General features: G+C 40.7%; 1 protein-coding gene across 3 annotated transcripts; it reads left to right on the top strand.

Moving 5' to 3' along the window:
- Positions 1–17,837: 17,837 nt before the first annotated feature.
- On the top strand, positions 17,838–23,420 carry LOC104588484 (glycolate oxidase 1). 3 transcript variants are annotated; one of them, XM_010246424.3, is made up of 12 exons: positions 17,838–18,185; positions 19,679–19,840; positions 20,177–20,301; positions 21,060–21,106; positions 21,550–21,627; positions 21,741–21,865; positions 22,061–22,127; positions 22,211–22,273; positions 22,419–22,488; positions 22,586–22,686; positions 22,772–22,876; positions 22,969–23,420. In XM_010246424.3, the coding sequence occupies exons 2-12, from the start codon at positions 19,704–19,706 to the stop codon at positions 23,167–23,169; spliced, it is 1,119 nt and encodes a 372-aa protein (XP_010244726.1). In that variant the 5' UTR covers positions 17,838–18,185; positions 19,679–19,703; the 3' UTR covers positions 23,170–23,420. The 3 variants fall into 3 exon arrangements, with proteins under 3 accessions (XP_010244726.1, XP_010244724.1, XP_010244727.1); XM_010246422.3 differs by lacking the exon at positions 17,838–18,185 and adding an exon at positions 18,196–18,359; XM_010246425.3 differs by lacking the exon at positions 17,838–18,185 and having other exon boundaries at positions 19,729–19,844.
- Positions 23,421–25,842: the final 2,422 nt, after the last annotated feature.

The following is a 25,842-nucleotide window of genomic DNA, read 5'->3' as shown; positions in this document are numbered from 1 at the left end:
TTCAATCGCTGGAATTTTGTTTTGCAAAATTTATATATATGATATATATTTAAGTATGTTTTCAAAATGTTTGCAAATGGTTTTAATTCCCGGGATCCATGTGAGTAGAGAGTGCAGCACTGTTCCTTGCAGCCGAGGGAGAGGTCCTCTCTTGTCGGGCAGTGCTTGATCATTATGGGCTGAGAAGTTAAGTGTAAGGCCATTTAGGATAATACCTGATGGGATAATCTTGCACCTGCCCACAGTCCCTGGGTTTTTATAAGATGGCTTGGCCCAGGGACCACTTAGTGTAAGTGTTGGGCCCATAGGGTCCATGTGATGGGCTCAGGGGTTCACTGGGCTTCTCAGTGAATTCGGCTAGGCCTTGTAATAAAGGTTGGGTCGAAACCATGTGGCTGGTGTGTAGATCAATGCTTGGGTCCCAAGCCATACAAAGAAGCCCAACTGAGCAGCAGATTGGAAACCAATTGAGCACTAATTATTAAATGGGCCAAAAGTCCATTTCGGACTGGGCTGATATGATCACCCATTTAAGGGGCGGATCTGAGATTGAGGTTAGCAAAAGGATTGGGCCTTTAACCTAATCCACTCCAGGAGACCAAATTCAAATCAGATTTGAATGTGGTAATCTCCTGATAAGATCAGGAGTAAGCTAACCTAATCTACAAATAGGATTAAGATCATCCCCTATCCAGATACTGAACTAGATTGGGATAACTCCTAATGGGATTAGGAGATTTCTTAATCAAGAAGAAAGAGGAGAAATCCTAAGAGAGGATTAACAGAATTCGAACCTAGCATTTTGAGCAAGAAACTTTCTGCGAATTGAGAAAGGATCTCATACACTCCAAAGAGAAGAGAAGCAATCTTCGTCATCTTCATCTCAGGAGTTCTCCAGCCGCCGCCATTCTCTGAAAAGATTCGATCTTTGAAGAAAATAAATCAAGAAATCAGTTCTTGATATCAGTTTTGCAGAAGGAACTGAAAAGATTTGGTGCTTAGTGTTTCTAGAGGATTCTTGCGAAGGATTCAGTGTGTAGGACGCACTCTGCTGGTTCCGTTCCACACATTGCTATGTCATCTTCAGCAGGAGCGGATCTTGGTGTCCTCTTTGGGCGTGAACACCAATTTTGGGAGATACTGCTTCTCTGGATCAGGTATAATTCCTCCCTTGTCTTTTGGTTCAGATCTAGTTCGATTATGGTTCAAGTAGGATCCTTGAATATTGTATTCTAAATTTAGGGAATATGATTCACAGTTGGAAGAAGGTTGGAAAATTTTTGAATTTTGCCCACCCATTCCGTAACCTTTATGGCATCCATACGATGGATCCTACCATTCTTTCAGACTCCCTCCAGTAAAATCTTCTAAAAAGAGTTAAAATACCTATGCAGTTATTTTGACAAAAAAAAATTATTTTCTAAATTTTCTCCTTCATATGAATCACTACTTCAAATCCTTTCAATCAATTTTCTGAAATTGATTTGTTTTCCAAATTTATCCTTCATTTCATTCACTCAAAGGTAAAACTACAACTTTAAATTCTCTTGTTCTTGTTGTTCATAAAGTTTGTATTATTTTTTTTTCCGTAAAAAACAGCTTCAATAGTAACTTTATGGGTATTTTGGACATTTTTATGGCTCTTGTTAAAGGATTCTAACAAAGGGGGTCTATTTACAACTGTATCTGAAAGTTCAGGGGAGGTGATTGCAATTACTAAACTTCAGGAGAGGTTTTAGCAATGATCAAAAACTTCAGGAGAGGTTTCAGTATGGCAGCAAATATATAACTACATGGCACCCCCATGCTGTTCCAAGTTGTGCATTTCATTTAAGTATGTTACACTTACCATTACCTGATGCTATTTTTGTCAGTAGCAGGACCTTCTGTCAGCATAGGTATTTATGGCTCTGATATGAAACATCCACTTAATTGAGGATCCTTTAAATTGACTATGGGGTGTTTGGCAATATGATTGATTTTGTTTTTCAAAACAAAAACAGTTGCCACATGAGAAAAAAAATCAACATATTTTTGCTGATGTGGCAGTTTTTGTTTTCAAAAACTAAACCAAACACATTTGCAAATACTATCTGATCAAATGCGAAGTCCACCCACGTCAACCTTGTGTCCAATCCCTACAAGTCTAATCCAAAGTCATACTAGTTGTACCTGGTACGGGTGTCAATTGGACTGGATTTCGTAAAAGCACTTTTATGAAAGTATTTTTATGAAAGCACTTTAATAAAAGAATTTTTATGAGAAGTACTTTTATAAAAATGCTTTTATGAAATTCAACTAGGAATAGTTTTATAAGTAGTATTTTAAATTTTAACTAGGGATAATTTTGGAAGAAAAAATTGAATGAGTGCTTATTGTATAAGCACTTAAAAAAGTTGGAAATTTGGGCTTAAAAAATAAACCCTTCCTTTTAAAATAAACCCTTATTTTGGGCTTATTTCCCAAACACCAATATGTACTCAATGGTGTGGTCCTAGCCCAAATAACCAGAGAGAGTGATCAACAATGTAAATAATCAGAACTTGGAAAAAAATTGTCTATACATTGTGGAACATATGGAAACAAAGAAATAATCTTATCTTTACTAACTTGCACCCAATGCTTGTTCAAGGTGATCAACAATGTAAAAACAGATCTGATTTCATACTGTGAAAGCTTTGCCAACCTTGATGCAAAGCTGAAAAGCAGACACCCAATCCTCACATGATAAACTTCAATGCTTTCATCAAACCCAGAGAAGGGGGCTTCCACAGGTTTAGGTAAGCACATCAAAACCCCGTCAAATAGTACAAACAATTGATGCCATGGGTAGCCAAGAATGCAACTTAGAAGGTGAGCCAACATAGAACTTTGCAATTTCCTCCAGGTTGTGGGAGTCCAAGCTTATTGTTGACTGTCTCAGTAAGAGAATCATATAAACCATGCTTCTACAACACCCAACGTTAAAGACATACAGAGGACCATACAACAATACAACCTGGTGGAAAAATTCACATATACCTACAACTACAGGAAAGGTAATTAGATTCATTGAACAATAACCCATGAAAATGTCTACTTAATCTAATCCATAACTTATATTAACTTCATCTTGTCTCCAAATTCTTCAAAATGGGAGCTTTTCTGTAATTTTCCTGTGTGCTTTTTTCTAAGTTTGTTATAAGAAAAATGGGAAAAAGGACCCTTTTCTTTTCTTATTTTTATTGTGGATCATGGCACTTGTTGTACACAATGATGAATTTTTTAGCGTCATTTTCTGGGTAAAAGAACTAAATACTACAGTTCTACTATGAGAATTGACGAGGGTAGATTTGGCCCTCCATTGACATCATGACACGTGGCATCTCAGAACAATTGAACGACACCCAGTTACCACGAGGGCGAGGACTTGCCTTAGACAAAATGATAGAAACCCAGCTGCCAACCTATTGGAAACTCATCTGGCAACCTACCTCCACCGACCTGATGGAGTCCCAATTGGCGACCTCATACACAACTTGGGAACCTTGACAAGGCGGCTAGGAGCACCTCATCCAGACCTGACCTGTGGTACCTCATCATTACTGGTCCAAGGGACCTCGATGCAAGGAGCGACCTCCCTCGAGGATTTGTGGATTCAACTGAGGTTCAGGTGGCGATCCACGAGACATGCTCGCCAACCTCCTTTGGGTGCGCATACCGTCACTCTCGAGTCCTCCGGAAGTCATCTCCCGCAATGAATGTTTCAAAGGAAACATGATAAGGCACAAATCCTATTCTACTTGCGCCACTACCTCCAAGGACTTTAGACTGGCCAGCCACATCTTCCCGAAGATCTCAGACGTAGTGCGTGAAGCCCACGCAAAACAACGCCTATATAAAAGTCTTATTTCCAACCTCAAAAAGTACGTGCTGTTAGACAGTGTATGCCGTTAGCTCCAATCAGAATGATGTACATTATGACATTTAATGTAAATGAATAAAGTATATATTTGATTCATGTTATTGTGGTGTGTTTCTATGTAATACCCTTAAACTGGACACATATGAGACTCGTGTTAGTTTAGAATGTTCACAACCGTTGAATAAGTTTGGGGTAGCATGTCTCAGCTGCTAGGGTGAGACCCGAGGTACATTCAGTGTAGGTTTACTTGAAACCCTGAACCAGACCAGATTTCCAGTATTTCCCTGGACCTTGGAGATAGATGGGCAAAGCCGAAAAGTTACACCTGACCCCTAGACTCGATTATGATATTGCACTAGGTGTCGGATTGGGCTGTCTTTGATATGCCAATCAGTGAGATCCTTAGAGGGGATCAAAACCTAGGTATGTTGGGACAGTCTGAGAATTCATCTAAGTGGGTGATCATAGTGACAGGATCAACCCCTTTGTCGGACGAAGGTAATGATCGGAGATGCACTTTCTATAATGGAAACCAAAGCTATCGGCAGCCGATTTCAATCGTTGAAATTTGTTTTTGCAAAATATATTTATATAAAGATATACATATATATTATGGCTCCAAAATGTTTGCAAAAGGTTTTAATTCCCAGGATCCATCTGAGTAGAGAGTGCAACATTGTTCCTTGCAGTCAAGGGAGAGGTCCTCTCTTGTCGAGCAGTGTTTGATCATTATGGGCTGAGAGGTTAAGTGTAAGACCATTGAGGGTAAGACCTGATGGGCTAATCTTGCATCTTCCCACAGTCCCTGGGTTTTATAAGGTGGCTTGGCCCAAGGACCACTTAGTGTAAGTGTTGGGCCCGTTAAGAGCCCATGGTGATGGGCTCAGGGGTTCACTGTTCAAAATAGTGTATTCGGCCAGGCCTTGTAACATAGGCTAGGCTGAACCCATGTGGCTGATGTATAGATCAATGTTTGGGTCCCACGCCATACAAAAAAACCCAACTGGGCAGCAGTTTGGAGGGTTACTGAGCACAAGGACTTATTGGGCCTAAAGCCCATTTTGAACTGGTATAATATGATTAGTTAAACAAGGGCGGATTTGGGATTTGGATCAGCAGACAGGATAGGGAGTTATCCCTATCCACTCAGAGAGTCTAGATCCAAATAGAGATTTGGATTTGGAAACCTCCTAATGAGATTAGGAGAGCTGATCTAACCTGTAGATAAGATAAGGATCTATCCTTATCACTTAAAGAGAGTCCAGATTCAAATAAGGATTTGAATCAGGAAACTCCTAATGGGATTAGGAGCTTATCTCTTTAAGTCTATAAAAGGAGGAGGGGGCGAACCATTCAACATATCTCAAAACCCCAGACATCAGATCTTAGATCACACGAAGAGAAGACAACAACAGTGTGACTACACCATCTTCTCCCTACGTTCTCCTCCAGTTGCCGCCAACTGCCAGTTCAATCTCCATTCTTGTAGGAGCGATCAAGAATAGTTCTTGATATCAGTCTTTCGAGAAAGGCTTATCTGAAGTCGTGCTCACAGCCTCCGCCGAATTCTTGCTGAAGGGTTCGGTTCTTGGGAAGAACACTGTTGATTCTGCTCCACCCTACACTGTGTCATCTTCAGTGGAGCAGTCTTTGGAGATTTCTTTGGGCGTGTACACCTTCATTGGGAGTTACTACTACTCTATATCAGGTATATCCCTTTTCTACCTTTTGGTTTCAGATCTGGTCCGGTTCTTGGTTCAAGATTGATCCTTGAAAATGCAGATTTTCTAAAATAGGGAATGTGATTCCCACATGGGAGAGAGAAATTTTTGAAATTTCGCCCTACCTTCCTGCAGGGTTCGGATATCCATATGATGGATCTCTCATCCCTTCAATGGTATCAGAGCCATGGTTCAAATCTTGAACCGAAATAGACTAGATCTGAACCTGCGCAAATGGGCAGGTGTTCTACCCGATTTGTGCAGATTAGGGTTTTTCTAGGAAATCGGTTCCCAGATCAAGGGCAAATGATATGAAATTAATTATTTATAAATCTGAATTTTATTTAGAATTTTCCTTTATAATTTTCTTGATTTATGGGTTGTTCGTGCAAAGGAGATCGAATTCTTTATTGGCGTAGGATATCTACGATTTTGCAGTTCTATTAATTTTGGTCTGTAATTATTTTTTTTTAATTTCTAGACTGAATATATAGGAATTCGATCTGATGTAATAATAATAGAAAAATTAGGGTTTTCTATTTATTTTATTTCAAGATCGAAGTTGGATGCACAGGAGAAGGAGATTTCGTAGATGAAGAAATCGCTATCTGCGATTTGTAGTTTGTGAAACTGCAAACTGTGATCTAACATCTGCTTTGCAAGTTTGAGATGTACGAACAACCCTGTTACTGATTTTTTATTGTCTTTGATCAGTAAGTAATTTCAGATCGTTTTCTTGAATTAATTCTTTAATTAAAAATCAAACCCTAGACCCATTCGTACCAGATTGGTCCAAACTGGTTGGACCAAATCTGTGGTTCGATGGAGGCTGATGTCATCTCTAATTTCCCACTTTTGGGTCAAGGGGTTGATGGTTAATTATGAGATTTAATTCGGCCCACACCTATAAGGCCCAGTTTTAAAGAGTTAAAACTACTAAAGCCCTCTAATTGCAGAAAAGCTATATGGGCCGAACTGCTTAAGCCTATTCAGCCCATATACCTAGATAATATTAATCAGTAATATTATGGATTAAAATGGGCTTTAATAATGGGTTTTACAGATATTAATTGATTGGATCAATTCTATCCTTGCATGTGATGTATGGATGTGTGAGGTGCAACATTCATGGGCCATAAGCACTTGGCTCATGCAGATACGATACTGGCTCTTGTGCACACCACGGTTGAATGCACATCATTGCCATGGTGTCCCTATGGGTCATTGGATGACCTCCCTCAGTGGTGGCCCCACACACCCTGAAAAGGATACGTGCAGAACTGTAGCCGTTTAGGGCCCACCTAAATCTAGCTTTATGAAAGTCAGTGGAAGCCACTTTGGTTTGACCTAAATTAAACTAGGGCGTAACTTTTGTTCCCTCCTGAAATATGAGTTCATGTGATAGGGAGATTCATATGATGAACTCTCTAAAGGCCTTCCATCATTAGCATGAAGATGGGTCCTTCAGTAATGAGGAAACGCACCATAAAATTGGGCTATCCTAAAATGGAAGACCGATGTGGGAGGGGCCTATCCTAAAATGGAAGACTCTCTCACGGTACCTTGGCGTTCATGAATATGATGGGTGAACACTCACTGGACATAAAGGTTTAACCTAAAATGGCAATGAACCGTGTCTGACAGAGGCCAAAGGGAAAGCTCATATGGTGAGTGGATATGATCTTTCACAGAAAGGTGGTGGGGTTATGCAGCTGAAACAGTTGGCTCCATGCACCCTATGTGATTTCCCACATTTCCAGAGACATAAATCGCTGTCTCCGTCACTGAGATAGGAGAGAAATCTCAGAGATGAACAAATGAAAATGGAACATAAATTAAAAGCCATATCTATGTAGATAACATGAATCAAATTAGGTTGTGGACTAATGTTTGCTTTTTACCAGAAATGGCAAACGGACAATTTGCAAAGCTGTTGGGTGACAACAAACTTAAAGGACCAAACTATGTTGACTGGTACCGTAACCTTATGTCAGTCCTAACTTCTGAGAAGTTGGACAAGGTGGCTAAAAACCCTGCCCCGGAGCATCCGGGTGATAGGGCTTCTGAGGCCCGTAGGAGGGACTATCAGGATTGGGAGGAGAAAAACTCCCTAGCCCGGTGCTATATCGTTGCCTCCCTAGACAATCCGATACAGAGGCAGTTTGATCAGATCGAACTTGCCAAGGACATATTGGATAGTTTAAAGACAATGTACGAAGAGCATAATCGTTCTACTCGGCAGAAGGTCTTGAAGCAGTTCATGACCGCACAGATGTCCACGGGCCAGCAAGTTCATGACCATTGTCTTCGGATGATGGGTTATATCAATGAGCTTGAGGCTCTTGGATCCGGGTTGGATCATGCGACCCAGATAGATGCCATCCTGAATTCTTTGCCTCCTTTCTTCAATCCATTCATCATGAATTACAACATGAATAAGCAGAATATTAGCGTTCAGGAACTCAGCAATATGTTGTAGAGGGCCGAGGAACTGATTAAGAAGGATGAGCATATTGCTATGCTTGTTGAAACTAGCAAGTAGGGCAAGAAAAAGAGGAAGGCAAAGAAGAAGCCACAGAAGAAAGCCACCAAGTCCAAGAAGCAGAAGAAGGGCAGAGCATCAAATACTTGTCACTTTTGCAAACAGACCGGCCACAGGAAGAGGAACTGTCCTCAACACCTGGAATCCAAGAAAAGTAATTTTGAATCTTGTGTCATAGAAACCAATTTGTTGGTAACTTCTGTTTCCTGGTGTATTGACTCCGGGGCATCGACTCATGCGTGTAACTCATTACAGGGGTTCAAGATAAGCAGAAGACTGAGTGACGAAGAAGTAACTCTTTACTTGGGGACTTCTACAAGTGTTGCAGCTATGGCTATAGGAACCGTAAATTTAATTTTCAAACAATGAATAATTGTACTGAAAGATTGTCTTTATGTACAAAATTTGATAAGAATTTTGATTTCTGTTTCAAAATTGTGTGCGGATGGATATTCTATTCTTTTTGGTAACACGATTACGATTAAAAGAAATAACAAATTCATCGCATACGGAGAACTTGAGAATGGTATCTATGTTCTTCATCCTTCTCTGGAAACTAACATAGCCGAATTTATGTCGGTTGATATCCCCAAGAAAAGAATCCATGAAACAGTTAATCCCACGTTCTTGTGGCATTACCGACTTGGCCATATCAGCATTGATTGTATCATAAGGTTGGTAAAGGATGATCCTTTGGATTTTCTAACTGTAGAAGATCTTCCCACTTGTGAGCCTTGCCTTCAAGGTAAGATGATGAAACGGCCATTTAATGTTAAGCCTAAAAGATGTACAGGCATGCTTAACCTTATACATACTGATGTATGTGGTCCCCAGAGTGTTAGGACTCGTAACCAGCACGTGTATTTCATTACATTCACCGATGATTATTCTCGGTATGGTTATGTGTACCTAATGAGACACAAGTCTGAATCATTTGAAAAGTTCAAAGAGTTCAGACAAGAGGTCTAGAAACAGTTAGGGAGAGAAATTAAGACCCTTCGGTCAGATCGAGGTGGCGACTATCTCTCTGACGAATTCAGGGACTACTTGAAGGTCAAGGGGATAGTATCACAGTTGGCTCCTCCTGCTACACCACAGTTAAACGGTGTTTCAGAGAGGAGGAATAGGACCTTTTGGATATGGTCTGGTCACTTCTCATACACTCAGAGTTACCCACATCCTTTTGGGGTTACGCATTAGCGACTGCGATTTATGTGTTGAATCGGGTTCCAACCAAATCGGTTCCGAATACTCCATATGAACTTTGGACCGGAAAGAAACCAAGTGTCAAACACTTGAAGATTTGGGGTTGTCCAGCACACGTTAAAAGAACGAGTGCAGACAAATTGGAATCCAAGACCAGTCGTTGCCTATCCGTAGGCTACCCCAAGGGCTCTGCGGGTTACCTATTCTATGACCCGGGAGAACAGAAGGTGTTCTGTGGACAAAATGCCCATTTCTTGGAAGATGATTACATCATGAACAATCATCATCAGGAAGTTGTTCTTGATAAGGAGAGTTCAGGGTCAGTGGGAGATGTTCCACAAGTTCCAGGTAATGACCAACCTAGAAGATGTACCCGGGTATCCAGGCCTCTAGTCCGTTTTGGCTATGACCAGGATAGTTACCTGGTGGAAGCTATGACTTGTGATGAGGATCCCGTGACTTATACGGAAGCTATGTTGGACATAGATTCCTTGAAGTGGGTAGATGCCATGAGAGCTGAGATGGACTCAATGAAGACCAATGGAGTCTAGACTCTAGTAGATTTGCCCTCTGGGGTAAAAGCAATTAGATGCAAATGGATCTATAAGAGGAAGAAGGGCCCCGATGGTAAGGTTGAGACCTATAAGGCTCGTTTGGTGGCGAAAGGGTATACTCAGAAAGATGGCATCGATTATGAGGAAACCTTTTCGTCGGTGGCCATGCTTAAATCCATTAGGATCCTGCTAACTATAGCAGCATACCATGACTACGAGATTTGGCAAATGGATGTCAAAATTGCGTTCCTGAAATGGAGATCTTAGTGAAGATATCTATATGCAGCAACCGCAAGGTTTCATAGCTGTGGGTCAGGAACACATGGTATGTAAATTAAATAGATCCATATATGGACTTAAGTAAGCTTCTAGGAGTTGGAACATCTAGTTTGACTCTACTGTCAAAAAGTTTGACTTTGAGCAAAACCCGGATGAACCCAGTGTTTACAAGAAATCTAGTGGAGATAAGGTTATGTTCTTGGTTCTGTATGTAGATGGCATTCTACTCATTGGGAATGATGTAGGAATGTTGACTACAGTGAAAGTATAGCTTTAATAGCAATTCTCCATGAAAGATCTTGGAGAAGCCTCATATATACTGGGTCTTCGATTCTATAGAGATAGATCGAATAGGATAATAGGATTATCCCAATCTGCTTACATTGACAAAATTGTCAAGAGATACAACATGGAGAACTCCAAGAAGGGAAATGTTCCTTTCAGGCACAGAGTCACTCTCTCCAAGGGGATGTCTCCCAAGACTCCCGAGGAGATTGAGGGCATGAAGGACGTTCCCTATGCCTCAGCCATAGGGAGCATCATGTATGCCATGTTGTACACTCGTCCTGACATTGCTCAGGCAGTATGTGTGGTAAGCAGATTCCACGCCAACCCAGGGCAGGAGCACTGGACTGTTGTGAAAAATATACTTAAGTACCTTCGAAGGACAAAAGAGTTTCGTCTGGTATTCGATGGTAGCTCACTACAAATATAGGGGTATACTAATGCCGATTTCTAGTCGGATCCAGATGATAGAAAGTCTACATCTGGGTATGTTTTCACGATAGGATCGTGTGTTGTTTGCTGGAAAAGCAACAAACAGGGGTCCACTGCAGATTCCATAACTGAAGCCAAAAACATTGTTGCAAGTGAACCTGCCAAAGAAGCTGTATAGATGAAGAAGTTCATTCATGAATTAGGAGTAGTTCCATCCATAACATCACCCATTCCGTTGTTGTGTGACAACAATGAAGCTATCGCTCAGGCTAAGGAGCCAAGAGCCCATTCGAAGTCGAAGCACATCGAGAGGAAGTACCATGTACTCTGGGAGATAGTTGGAAGAGGGGATGTCTTGATTCAGAAGGTAGCATCAGTGGAGAATGTAGTAGGCCCATTGACTAAACCACTAACACAAGAAGTGTTTGAGAAACACGTGGAAAGTATAGGACTCCGGCTTATACCAGATTGTACCTAAGTGCAAGTGGGAGCTATTAGATAGTGTATGCCCTTAGCTCCAATCAAAATGATATACATTATGACATTTAATGTAAATGAATAAAGTACATATTTGATTCATGTTATTGTAGTGTGTTTCTATGTAATACCCTTAAACTGGACATATATGAGACTCGTGTTAGTTTAGAATGTTCACAGCCGTTGAACAAGTCTGGGGAGATTTATCCTGGCAAGGCTGACACTGATGTGCCGCCAAGTTGGTTGGGGTAGCCTGTCTCAGCTGCTACGGTGAGACTCGAGGTACATGCAGTGTAGGTTTACTTGAAACCCTGAACCGGACAAGATTTCCAGTATTGCCCTGGACCCTAGACTCGATTATGATACTGCACTAGGTGTCGGATTGGGTTGTCTTTGATATGCCAATCGGTGAGATCTTTAGAGGGGGTCAAAACCTGGGTATGTTGGGACAGTCTGAGAATTCATCTGAGTAGGTGATCATAGTGACAGGATCAACCCCTTTGTTGGACAAAGGTAATGGTCGGGGATGCACTCTCTCTGATGTAAACCAAAGCTGCGGGCAGCCGATTTCAATTGTTGAAATTTGTTTTTGCAAAATATATTTATATAAAGATATACATATATTACGGTTTCAAAATGTTGGCAAAAGGTTTTCATTCCCGGGATCCATGTGAGTAGAGAGTGCAACACTGTTCCTTGTAGCCGAGGGAGAGGTACTCTCTTGTCGGGCAGTGTTTGATCATTATGGGCTGAGAGGTTAAGTGTAAAACCATTGAGGGTAATACCTGATGGTCTAATCTTGCATCTGCCCATAGTCCCTGGGTTTTTATAAGGTGGCTTGGCCTAGGGACAACTTAGTGTAAGTGTTGGGCCCGTTAAGAGCCCATGGTGATGGGCTCAGGGGTTCACTGTCCAAAACAGTGTATTTAGCCAGGCCTTATAACATAGGCTGGGCTGAACCCATGTGGCTGATGTGTAGATCAATGTTTGGGTCCCACGCCATACAAAGAAGCCCAACTGGGCAGCAGTTTGGAGGGTTACTGAGATCAAGGACTTATTGGGCCTAAAGCCCATTTCGAACTGGTCTAATATGATTAGTTAAACAAGGGCAGATCTAGGATTTGGATCAGCAGATAGGATAGGGAATTATCCCTATCCACTTAGAGAGTCTAGATCCAAATAGAGATTTGGATATGGAAACCTCCTAAGGAGATTAGGAGAGCTTATCTAATCTGCAGATAATATAAGGATCTACCATTATCACTTAAAGAGAGTCTAGATTCAAATAAGGATTTGAATCAGGAAACTCCTAATGGGATTAGGAGCTGATCTCTTTAAGTCTATAAAAGGAGGAGGGGGCGAATCATTCAACATATCTCAAAACCCTAGACATCAGATCTTAGATCACACAGAGAAAAGACAGCAACAGTGTGACTGCGCCATATTCTCCCTGCATTCTCCTCTAGTTGCCGCCAACTGCTAGTTCGATCTCCATTCTTGTAGGAGTGATCAAGAATAGTTCTTGATATCAATCTTTGGAGAAAAGATTATCTGAAGTCGTGCTCACAGCCTCCATCAAATTCTTGCTGAAGGGTTCGGTTCTTGGGAAGAACACTACTGATTCTGCTCCACCCTACACTGTGTCATCTTCAGTGAGAGCAGTCTTTGGAGATTTCTTTGGGCGTGAACACCTTCATTGGGAGTTACTACTACTCTGTATTAGGTATATCCTTCTCCTACCTTTTGGTTTCAGATCTGGTCTGGTTCTTGGTTCAAGTTTGATCCTTGAAAATGCAGATTTTCTAAAACAGGGAATGTGATTCCCACATGGGAGAGAGAGAAATTTTTGAAATTTCGCCCTACCTTCCTGTAGGGTTCGGCTATCCATATGATGGATCTCTCATCCCTTCATGCGTAACTTAACTATTGCAGCTCTCTAGCTCTCTAGCATTTTATCTCTCGCCAAAATCTCCACATCACTGACTTAAGTATCGAAGTGCCAACCTCGGGTAAAGAAACCTGAGTACTGTAACACTTTCTAATAGGGAACTCGCCAACTCAACATTCGAACTGTCCTCCCGTAGGGAGTTGCCAGATTGTGCATCATTAATTGGTGTCGTCTATGGAATATGCTACACCAAAGTTGTCACTCGTGTTCTAAGCCTCAAGTAATGGCATTCTCAAGCAACAACAACGCATGGATCAAAGGATCCCCCGCAGGGGGGCAGAATCAGAATGATCAGCCCGAACATGTCCCAATAGTCTCGCCCGAATTGAATCTCTCCTATCCCTAATTGTGAGGCCGTCCCCACAAGTTGAGCCCTCTATGGTTCCCGTGAGAGTTGACAACCAACAAGTTGTGAGGCCACCCCCATAGGTCAAGCCCTCCATGGTTCCCATAAGAGTTGACAGCGAATAGACTGTGGAGCTGCCCTCGTAGGTCAAGCCCTCCATTGTTCTAGTGGGAGTTGATGACCAACAGACTATGGAGCCACCCTACTAACCTCAACTCATTTTAAATTTGCACTTAAAATCCAGGTTCTCAACTCATTTTAAACTTACACTCAACGGTAATCAGCCCGGACAAGCCTCGTCAACTCTATTTGCGAGGTGCCTCTATCGGTTGAGCCCTCCGCAGTTCCTATGAGAAATGGTGGCCAATGGACTCTGCGGTTGTCCTTGCAGGTCGAGCCTTTCAAGGCTCTTGTGCGAGTTGGCGACCTACAGTTAGTAGAGATGGCCCCCGCAAATTGAGCTCCCTGCGGCTTATCATAGGAGAAACGACCAGCGTTTTAGAGGGTTGATGTAGTGTAGAAATGGCACTAATCCGTCGTTCAAGTGCCAATAGTGATGCACGTATCAACAATGCTATCATAAGAGGGGCAGGAACTATACGACCAGCCTAGGCGAGCTTCAGAAGTTTGGACCAGATTGCCTCCCAACCCAACTGCAAAGCCTCACTACTAATTGATCCCTTCATGGCTTCCGTGAGAGTTGGCAACCAGTTGAATGTGGAACCGGTCTCACAGGTTGAACCTTTCATGATTCCTGTGAGAGTAGGCGACCTACAGACAGTAGAGCCACCCCCTCAAGGTGATCCCCCCATGGCTCCAGTAGGAGTGGGTAGCCAGCAATTCCAGGAGCAGGTGCAGTACATGTGCGGCATTGACCCGCGAACATAGACCTAGGAGAATCAATCCCACGTGATGTCATAGATGAATCTACGTTTAAAGCTACTACAGAATGACCATCTACTTTGGCGACCTAGTCAAATCAAATTCTAAGGGAAAGCCAAACTACTTTTAATTAAGGCCCCTATGCCAACCTTGAGATACATCGGTAGCTCGAAAGCTCGACGCTATTTTGATGGTCGAAATTATGACCATCCGCTTTAGTGACTTGGTCAAACTGAATTTTAAGGAGAAGCCACCCCACTTTTTAGCTAAGGTCCCTCAAGCCAATCTCGAAACACATCAGCAACAGGTAGACCGATCTAAGTAGGTCGGCCCCCCATCTATCTAGCTCGGTTGTGTTTTGACTGCTACTACTACACTTAAACTGATCTCAAAGGACGTCGGCATATCACCGCCAACCTGATAAAAAAAGGAAAGAAAAATGGAGGAAAAGAAGACTAGTTCACTTTCAGCACCACGGCAAACATACAAACTTGGCCAATTTCTTCACAGTTGTCCTTCACCTAGTTTCAGGCTCTACATCGACCTTGTCAACTACTCCTTCGATAACCAACTTGAGGGACATTGTTGTAGTCTATGTAAGTGGAGTGACCTAACAAGGCAGTCATGCAGTTGGAAGCCCCTCTTGAGGAAGTCATGACGAACTTCGCTCTTGAGGTATTTGGTCGAATTGTAGAACTCCTTGACAGTTGCATCCCTAGTAAGGTAGATGTCCTTGGGGTGCCTACTCCGCCTCTCCTCGAGCGGATGAGTTCGCTCCTGTGCCCCGATAATCAAAACAGCGAAGTCCTACGTAAGGCTGCATTCAACCCTTAGACTCTTCTAACCTGGGGAGCAAATTGGACCAACGCCTACGAGCTCATCAAGCCAATCGCTCCGGACTAAAATTTTACAGCGAGCTACTCCCTTCACCAAACCAACCTCGTCTCGGGAGTGGGGAGCAATTGATGAGGGCAGATTTGTCCCTCCTCTGACATCATGACACATGGCATCTTAGAACAGCTAGATGACACCTTGACACCACAAGGGCGATGACTTGTCTTAACCAAAGTGATGGAAACCCAGCTATTGACCTACTAGAAACACAGCTGGCAACCTACCTCCACCGACCTGATGGGGTCTTAGGCTCCCAGTTGGCGACCTCATACACAACTTGGGCACCTCGACAGGGCGGCTAGGAGCACCTCGTCTAGGGCCGACCTATGGTACCTCCTCAATGTTACCTGTCAAAGGGACATCAACGCAAGAGCAACCTCCCTCGAGGACTTGTTGACTCGACTAAGGTCCAAGTGGCGACCCGCGAGACATGGTCGTCGACCTCCTTCGTGTGTGCATTTCGTCACTCCTGGGTCTTTCGGAAGTCAGTTCCTGCATCGGATGTTTTGGATGAAACCGGATACGGCACAAAGCCTGGTCTACAGACTGACCAGCTACGTCTTCCTATAAATCTCGGATGCGGTGTGTGAATCCTATGCCAAACAACACCTATATAAAGGTCCTATTCCCAACCTTAAAAGGTTGCACAACTTAACTCTCGTAGCATTTCAGCTTATTCTAATTCCTGTCTAAACCAAACAAGTTATAGGACTAAACCATTCTGGTTCTGATTCGAAGGGTTCAATTCCAATCCCGAAAGTAAACCAAACAGACCTTAAATATTAATAGGTATAGACTATAAATAAAGAGCTCTGGCCTAAAGCTGTTTCAAGTCACACTATCTGAATCTAGTTTTGCAGAACAAGTTTTTATATCATACGATTACAATTTTATGTTAATGACAGAATACTGCGGATTTCACTTCACATGAATTCATGAAAACATCAGAAAGCAATACATGATATACATGATTGCATTGCATGTAGAAATTTGGCTTTGGGTGGGTTTGGTTGCGCTTTTTATTGGCCCATGGTCTACCCAAAGCCAACCCATGCTAAAAAATGGGCCCCATTTCAGACTGGACCAAGTTGGTTTAAGCCAGCCCGACCCATGTCCCAACCCCTAGATATGCTGATCCAATCAGAAAAGGACAAGAGTTCTAGTTTGGGCAGGTGGAAGGGTCAGCTCAAGAATAACCCCAATTGGCTGTTCTATTAGGACAACGCCAATCCATCCCCAGTCCTCAAGAAAGCACAAAATGACAACTCGTGAGTTTCCTGCCATCCAGAGGAAAAATTGCCTTCTTAATTCTTGCAACAAAACTCAATCAAAACTCGTATCCATCAGTCACAAAGTGCCAAAGACAAATTTCCAAAGCTTACTCTTTTTAATATTGTGATTAACATTCGTCCAAGACTTACCTAAGACGAAACTACACGTTCAATGAAACAAAATTTAGTCGTGAACCAGAGTAGGTAGCCCACAAGAAAGATTATTGCATTACCGTGGTATTCGCTGGAACCGGACCAAAAAAGAACTGGACTTATATATATAAAAAGACGGCTTTTATATCAGCTACGAATCTGACGGAATCCTGCAAGAGGCAAGACATGGACGGTGGGGATGTCTCTGGATTCCAATCTGATGACCCAACAACAGTGCATAGGAATATTCTCCCTTGAAATATCACACGTCCACGTGTGATTCCATATAAAGTTACTACCCGTGATAGATCAAAGGTTTGCAATTGGACGGTTAAAAAATTGCCAAGTTGCTCAATCACAATCATCGGTTTACAGTTGAGTCCATGGTCAATACAAGAACGTCACAAGCGGACGCCGGAAAATGGAGTGGATTTCCTAAACGGGTCGCCTCCACTCGAGTCTTCTTCCTTCAGTCCAGAGGGCTCGTCTACGCTAGCGAAACGGTTCCTGGCCGGATGGCCCACATCTTTTATCCAATAAAACCCTGCCATGTGCAAAACAACCTCTATTTTTGTTGTTGGAGTGCGACAAAGTTTCAGGCTTTCATTTCAATAACCAAGCCACGTGGCACGACGATTTTTTGTCCTTATTTAGAAGATAAAAGCTATTTGAAATTCAATGGCTATTATTATTCAATAATCAATAGGCATGGTGGCACGGATGACAATGGAAATCGTCGGCCTGATGCGTGGGTCCCGTCGTAGGTAGCTGACGTGGTGTTTCTTGATGGCCAGTGGTACTAGGAAATAGTAGACGATTTGAACTCTGCGATCAGGATTTGCCACGTTTATACTAGCACACAATCGTCCAGAGAAGGGATATGCACCAACACCAACACGATCACCCACAGCACACAAAAGCACATCTGATCGTCACAAGATCCTGGAGAGAGTCGTTGCTAAGGAATCGTAACAGTCCTTTGAACTATGAACTGCCCCTCTCTCTCTCTCTCTCCATAAAATACCAGCCAATTTTGAATTTTTTGTGTGAGATAATTGAAGTTAAGACCAGACTTCACTACCCCATCTAATTATTCGGCTGATGTAGCTCAGAGAGAGAGAGAGAGAGACGTATCTTATTTTCAATTTTCTCGATTTTTTAATTTTCTTGGATTGGTTTGATAATTAACTAATGCTCTCGAACACACGAATACGTATGTGGATGAGAAGACCCATTGGCATGATAGGATGCGGAATCAAATGCACACCTTGAAAAACTGATCCACAAAGCTGTAAATTTCCCTCCATGATCTCAACCCCTTTGTCTTCTTGTGCTGTTTTTTTATTTTACCCATTACATTTGTTTGCACTATTTTAATTCCTCTCTTCGTTCTCACTTCAATATTATCTACACCTCTTCTCTTGGTTTCTTTCATGCATTTTCCTGCTTAGTCGAAGAAGCCAAGGTCAGCTCTGCTCCTCTCTACTGTTTGAACTGTTGTGATTCCAGCTTGTTTGTTAAGTAGGTGTTTGATTATCAGAAACTTTCCATTTCAGATTGTCTATTGTGTTTTCTGTATATGGGTCTTGTGGAAATTTGATAAATCCTGAGTGCTTGAGTTTATATTTTCTTGTATGGAGTAGGGACGTGACTTTTTCGCTTGATTTCGACCTCAGCTGTGTACTCCCGTTATTGGGTACTTACATGGATCAGACTACATACTGTCAGTTGTGTTTTTATCAAGTGGGGTTTATATGGGATTTAGCTTGTCGCTTCTTTCAGGAACTTGGATTTAAATAGAATTTGAATATCAGGTTCTGTTGTTTTTTTTTTTTTTTTTCTTTTTCTTTTTGCTCCGGGAATTTGATTGCAAGCTGTTTAGTGGTGATATTTGCAAGTTACTAGGATTTTCCTTGAAATTCAGTCTTACTCTTTCACTGGGATCATGAATTTGAGCTGTTTTATTTTTTTGGTTGGTACTGGCAAGGTTTGAATCTTAACAAAACTTTCTCTAGGACTAGCGTTTCAGTGTTTCAAGTGAAATCCTTTTATAATGTGACCTCTGATTCAGTATTCCTATTTTCTTGCTGGGAATGTGAAGATCTTCTGTATAGAATAGTATGCGGTTTTTTGTGTCTTTTTTAGTGTGAGTCAGTCTTAAGCTCCTTTGCTTTTTCTGCAAGCTGCCTTTTAAGTAACCTGTGGCCCAGCATCCCTTATCAATAGATTCTAATAAAAGGTTTTACACTCAAGTCTGTTTAATCTTCTGAGATTCAGATGAATTTGTCCATCTACCTATCTTTACTCTCTAAATTGGTCTTACAGTGACTGATCTTAGTATTTTTCTACATGTTATGTTGGAAAATAAAAAACTGGGGGAAAACTAAATTTGATTTGAATCACAAACAAATAAAACTCCAACATGTTACATTCTCTTTGGTTTTACTTGAGTTTTTGAATGATATATTTTTTTAGGGATTTTATTTTCTGCTTTAGCTATTTCTTACTTATCTCGGTGGATTCCTGTCTCTTTGGTTACCCAGATTTTGATGTGACTGTATACTTTAGTTTCAAATAATGAATGATTAACTTTAATACTATCTATATATCATCTTATTGCCTGTAAAAAATTTATTTTCTTTTCCTGTTTCTGTTTCTTTGGGCTCAAGAACTAATTCTTTACATGATAGTAAACCAGAACTTAGTTGCAATCAGTTTTTGTAGGTTTGTGCAAAAAATATACTTTTATTGAATCTCTCTTATATTGATTTTGGGTGGTTCAAGGGAGAAAAATTCTTCATTTGTAAAGATGGAGATAACCAATGTTATGGAATATGAGGCCATTGCAAAGCAGAAACTGCCAAAGATGGTGTATGACTACTATGCATCAGGTGCAGAGGACCAATGGACTCTTCAGGAAAACAGAAATGCATTCTCAAGGATTCTGTAAGCTTACTTTATTAGTTTATTCCTTTATGGTCATCAAGAATCCAACTTTGGCAATTGGTTACATTCCCAAAATCCTAGTGTTTGCGAATTCCTCTATGCTCAAAGCACTTCTTGTGGAAAAGCCAAAAAAGAGATTTTCAGTTTCTTATTTTGATTGTATGCTTACTTGCTTTCTTCTGACATTGGTCCCATTTGTTCTACTTTTGAGCCAAGATTTTCTCTTCCAATGAGCTTTCCCTTTAAGCAAATTTGTGTAGTTTTTTCTTTGGGTGAAAATGTGGTGGAGTTCATGTTGGTGATTCTACTAATATCCCTGTTTGTTTGTACAAATAGGTTTCGTCCTCGTATTCTTATCGATGTAAGCAAGATAGACATGAGCACCACTGTCTTGGGATTCAAGATATCAATGCCCATCATGATTGCTCCCACTGCCATGCAAAAAATGGCTCACCCTGAGGGTAATCCCCTGTTTCTGTACACATGCCCGTTTTTCATGCTTGAGTAAAACTCAGAAATATCTAATATAAACAAAATTTGAAACTTATTCATGTACTTGAATGATACTATTTTAGGGTTATTTGAGTCATATCAAGTCATTACAGGGTATTTTTTAATGCATTGTTCAGTTCTGGAAATGTATTGTTGAACCATATCTCGGTAATCTTGAATGAGGTAATCTGAACAAGTTCACTCCAAACTTGGTTGACCACTTGATATTTAGTGAAGCGATGTTTTTGAATAATTTGTTTAATCCTATTCCTTTATGAAAAGGTGTTTTTTCTGTATTGAGTTTTAAGAAATTTGGGTTGCTCATGTGCACCATAATCAACTATCTAATTGAGTTGATACAGGAACTTTCCTTCTTACTAATTGAGCTTCTAGGTATATTTTCAGTTAGAAATTCTACTAGGCTTAACACATTTCAAACACCTGAACGATTCTAAACATTAGTTTATTAGCTCAATGGAGTTGGAAATTAATTAAGATATTTGTTTCTTTGGTTGTGCTTTTGTGCTCTAAGAGTCTAAGACTGACTACCTAGTCATGGAAAACTTCTTTTTTCAGGAGTTTCAAGGACTGTAGTTTTTCTAAAACTTATAAGCTAGTCAAGCTGCAAAGGAAGCTCTTCAAGTTATTAATTAAAATTTTAACCATAATTATTTCTCCTAAGAAAGAAGAGAAACATGTCTGACCCCAAAATATAATCTTTATGCAGGAGAGTATGCAACAGCAAGAGCAGCATCAGCCGCTGGCACTATCATGGTTTGCTTTCTCATCCTTTATGTTTCATTTCAATTTGTTAGTTAATTATGTTCTTACAAGCATCAACCCATTAACCCCAAATCAACATTTGTCTGAGTGCGGATTGTTCAAACTAAATAACAATAGCTTATGAGCAATGTAGGTAAAGGAATCCATCCTGTTGGAAATTTTATATGTTTGATTTGATTACTCATGTTCTCCTATATAGGATCCTGATGTGATTAGTGATGATAAGCTAAGCGAATATAAACAAAATTCCTTTCCACAACAAACCATTTGTTGTTCATAAGTAAATAAATATATATGTATATTTTATTATAAGCTCCCTATACTTACACAGTTCTGAATTTATATGCAGAACAAACATTCTTTCTATTGGCTTCATGGATGTTACATAACTAGTATACATTTGTCACTCTGTTTATGCATGATTGTTATTCCAGACGTTGTCATCATGGGCTACTTCTAGCGTTGAAGAGGTTGCTTCAACAGGACCTGGCATTCGCTTTTTCCAGCTCTATGTAGGCTTCCTTATTTTCCTTTTGTTAATTATTTTTTGTTGATCTGGTTCTTTAAGTGTTTTTTCCATTTTTGGTTCTCAATCAGGTAAATGACTATCCTGAAAATTGTTCAGGTAAACAAAGACAGGAATGTAGTTGCTCAGCTTGTGAGAAGAGCAGAAAGAGCTGGCTTCAAGGCAATTGCCCTCACTGTTGATACTCCACGATTGGGTCGCAGAGAAGCTGACATCAAGAACAGGTGGGTCTGAAATTTTGTTTGTTAAGACAATTACATGATTAGGTTGGGTTATTTATTAACTTTACAGGGTAAACTCAACCTACGAGAGTTTTGAGTCCTAAGGTTTTTGACAGTCTGTATGCAGAAAAATCTTGTTGTATATTTACTCTGCTGTTTCTTAAGAATCTGAATTCCTTTTAATTGACTGCTCTATAGATTTACTTTGCCACCATTCTTGACATTGAAGAATTTTGAGGGGTTGGACCTTGGAAAGATGGACGAGGTGAGCAACAAACACTCTCATGGTTCATTATGCCCCTTAACTAATATTATCCTTCATGATTCTGTTTCTGGGGCCAAATACAGACAAATGATTCTGGACTTGCCTCATACGTTGCTGGACAAATTGACCGATCTCTAAGCTGGAAGGTATGTTAGTGAAACTTCAGTAATTGTGTTTTTCTTCAAATTTGAGAATATCATTATCATAGTTCAATAATGAAGAGATGGACACAACTATTCCTTGAATTATAAAAGTGTACTCTTCTGAAACTTTTATGATGGATTTTGACAGGATGTGAAGTGGCTTCAGACAATCACCAAATTGCCAATTCTAGTGAAGGGTGTACTCACTGCTGAGGATGGTGAGTAATAGATTTGAAAGTCCTCTCTTTTCTAATTTTATTGTGGACTCTCCAGCAATGCTTTATAAATAAACCCTCTTGTATGTTGACTATGCAGCACGGTTGGCCATACAAGCTGGAGCAGCAGGAATAATTGTCTCAAACCATGGAGCTCGTCAACTTGATTATGTCCCTGCTACTATCATGGCTCTAGAAGAGGTATAGTTCCTTAATTATACCTTTCATTTATTTGAGATTATATGACATGGTGTTGACATAAGAGATTCTGTTGAACTAACTTTAGGTTGTTAAAGCTGCACAAGGCCAAGTTCCTGTTTTCCTGGATGGTGGAGTCCGGCGTGGAACAGATGTTTTCAAGGCACTAGCCCTTGGAGCTTCTGGCATATTTGTAAGTAAATAATCCACAGGATCATGGTAGTGAAGCCCCATTTACTTTACTGTCTATATATTTAGCCAATCTGACCTTGGTCTCGATCTCAGATTGGAAGGCCTGTGGTATTCTCTTTGGCTTCTGAAGGTGAAGCTGGTGTTAGGAAGGTGCTCCAAATGCTTCGTGATGAATTTGAGCTGACTATGGCATTAAGTGGTTGCCGCTCACTCAAGGAGATAACCCGTGACCACATTGTGACTGAATGGGACCATCCTCGTCCTCTCCCTCCTCTGCCTTCAGCCAGGTTATAAACATTCTTGAATTTCAACAACAGGCCAACATAATCCTACAGTATGATTAAGGTTTATCTTTTCAAGAGCCTGATGTCATTGGGAGAGCTTATTTAAGATTTGAGAGTCCAGAAATAATTTAGAGAACCTAATCTTTTTTAATGATGATTAATCGTACTTCCATAAGTGGCCATGATAGCCTTTTTTCTGTATATTCTTTCTTTGAACCAGGATATTGTTTCAAAAGATATAGTATTCTAAACTTCCATGAAGGATACTTGTTATTCTTGGATAGTATGAAAGCGTGGGTTGATAGTTGATACCCACAAATTACAACAGCACTACCCAAAGGAATCTCAAAAGAGTACCTGGTGTGTGCCTAATGCCTTGTAAGAGTCTCAAAGGCCAGGGACTGAGAGCTGGTGCAATAAATAACTAGTACTTTTCAACCATTTGGTACTGGTGAGCCCTGTCATATTCATGGTTAATGGGACCATAGAATTGATAAACCCAAGTTTACATCTGTTTATGTTGTCAACTGGAATATGAGAATGGCATTAGCTGTAATGGCATTGCAGGAGCAAAGGCTCAATAGAAGCTTTGAGTTTGCATTACTGTAATCTTGTAAATACAATCACTTTGCCCCCTTTATATGTTGGCAATCATAACTTCTATCTATTACTGATAGAAAAACTCCCAAAGCCAATTATGCTGCTTCAGTTGTCAACATTTCAGTTGGCCTATTTGGGACATGAATGGTTTAGAGGTTCAATGTGAGGGAATCAGTTGACTCCAGAATCTCCTCCACAATAGAGTCAGTGTGCTGCACAAAACCTATTCCTTTGAGGTTTTTCCTGAATTTTAAGGGTTTTGAAAAATGAAACTGTAAATAGACCATAGATGGTTTCATTGAAGAAATGGTCAGTTCTCTCCTTTACTTGAAGGTGGATGAAAAGTGTCTCAGCATTGTTACAGTTGTTTATGAAATTAGCAATCTGTTATTCGGAATTGCTCATTTTATCAAACTACTGAAACTTAAAAGCATTCTTAGAAGATGAATGTGGTGATGGCATGGCCATCTGATCCATTTATCAGAAGGTATCTCCTCTGAAATTTCATCTTTCAATCTAGTTCAGATTCAGTTGCTCACTTGCTCAAACATATTGGAATGCAATATGTTGGTTTAATCTGTGTTCCAAATCAGATTGAACCTGGGAACTGGACTGCTTGCATGATCAGGGCATCCAAAGCAATTCAGCAGTTTGGGCAGTTGTACCTAGCGCTACCCCAAACTGCAGTGGAACTCTTCGAACCAATTTGAATTTGATCATCACTGGAGAGTGAGGCAAAGAAGTTAGTTTTTTTCAAAGTGATTGGCATGACAAATCTTGGGGATTTCTTGCCATTATTGCAGTGGACTGATTGTCAATGTCTGGAGTAAGGCATTGCTTTCTTGGAGGTTTTGATGAATGAACCTCTACATCCACAGAAAAGAGTGAATGTTAAAGAATAAAAACCTATTCAGGAACCTCACCAACAGCTTAAGCTTTTAGGCTGCATGGTTCCTTGAGATGATAGCCTGTTTGACCAAATGTGTTCTAGTGTTCCATTCTTGTTGCCCATTATAATTAATTAAATTTTAACATAAGGTATTGGTGGGCTTATGTTTGTATACAGCTCCACACTTCAATCCCAATAGGCTTTCATGTGAGGGGGCATGTTAGAGAATGAAAACCTATCTAGGAACCTCACCTAACAGCTTAAGCTTTTAGGTATGCAATTTGACACTATGGGTGTTTTAACATCTTCAGTAGGGCTAAAAGGAAAAAATAAGAGAGGATGGGGTCAATTTGGACATTTTATTTTAACTATTAGACTAATTGAGCTATGACTTACGCATTTGAAAATGTCAAAAAAATTGACATATTGAAATGCCAAATGAACAAACGAAGTAGAGGGTATTTCGATCATTACAGGGAACTAAAAGACAATTAGAAGAAGACAAAGAAAGGAGAAAAACCTCTCAAATCATGTTTTCCCTCTATGTATTGTTATTTTTTAAGTTATTCTATGACCCCATTAGAAAAAGTTCCTCACTATGCCGCTGCCTGTTTGGCTTTTGGTTTGAGATCATTTTGAGTCAAAACAGCCACAATACACTTTGCATGGAAATCCATGTGGGGAGGGGTATTTGGGTTTCAATATGGAGTTCACATCTGTGCCCCACAATGCCCCACAGCACATCCCCACCTTGTATTGGGAACATCTTCTAGTGATGTCTCATCATCTCCAGTACTTGTTATCGGGAGATGTTCCCAATACAAGGTGGGGATGTGCTGTGGGGCATTGTGGGGCGTTCCCTTGTGGGGTGCAGATGTGAACTCTTCAAGATGAAAGTGATTCAACCCAAAACATTTCAGGTTGAAACATCAATAGTACCAAGCACAACGAAATCATTAAGGCCTTCTTCACTTTTTGGGAAGTTACGTACCCATGTTCTTTTATTTTCCAAATAAATAAGACAATGGCCATTTTAGCCATAAAAAGCCATTATTAAAAGGGGGCAATTTTGTCTCATCCAAGTAGGAAAGTTATCCACCTAGGAGTAGTGTTTTCAACCCATCTTTGACTAGGCCGGTTGAATAGTTTGAATCATCACCCGGCCATGACTCTAGGTTTGGTTTTAGTGAAACC

The sequence above is a fragment of the Nelumbo nucifera genome, chromosome 3 (assembly GCF_055504915.1).
Source record: "Nelumbo nucifera cultivar China Antique chromosome 3, China Antique-T2T, whole genome shotgun sequence".
Classification (NCBI taxonomy): domain Eukaryota; kingdom Viridiplantae; phylum Streptophyta; class Magnoliopsida; order Proteales; family Nelumbonaceae; genus Nelumbo; species Nelumbo nucifera.
This window is presented reverse-complemented; position numbering and strand designations above follow the sequence as displayed.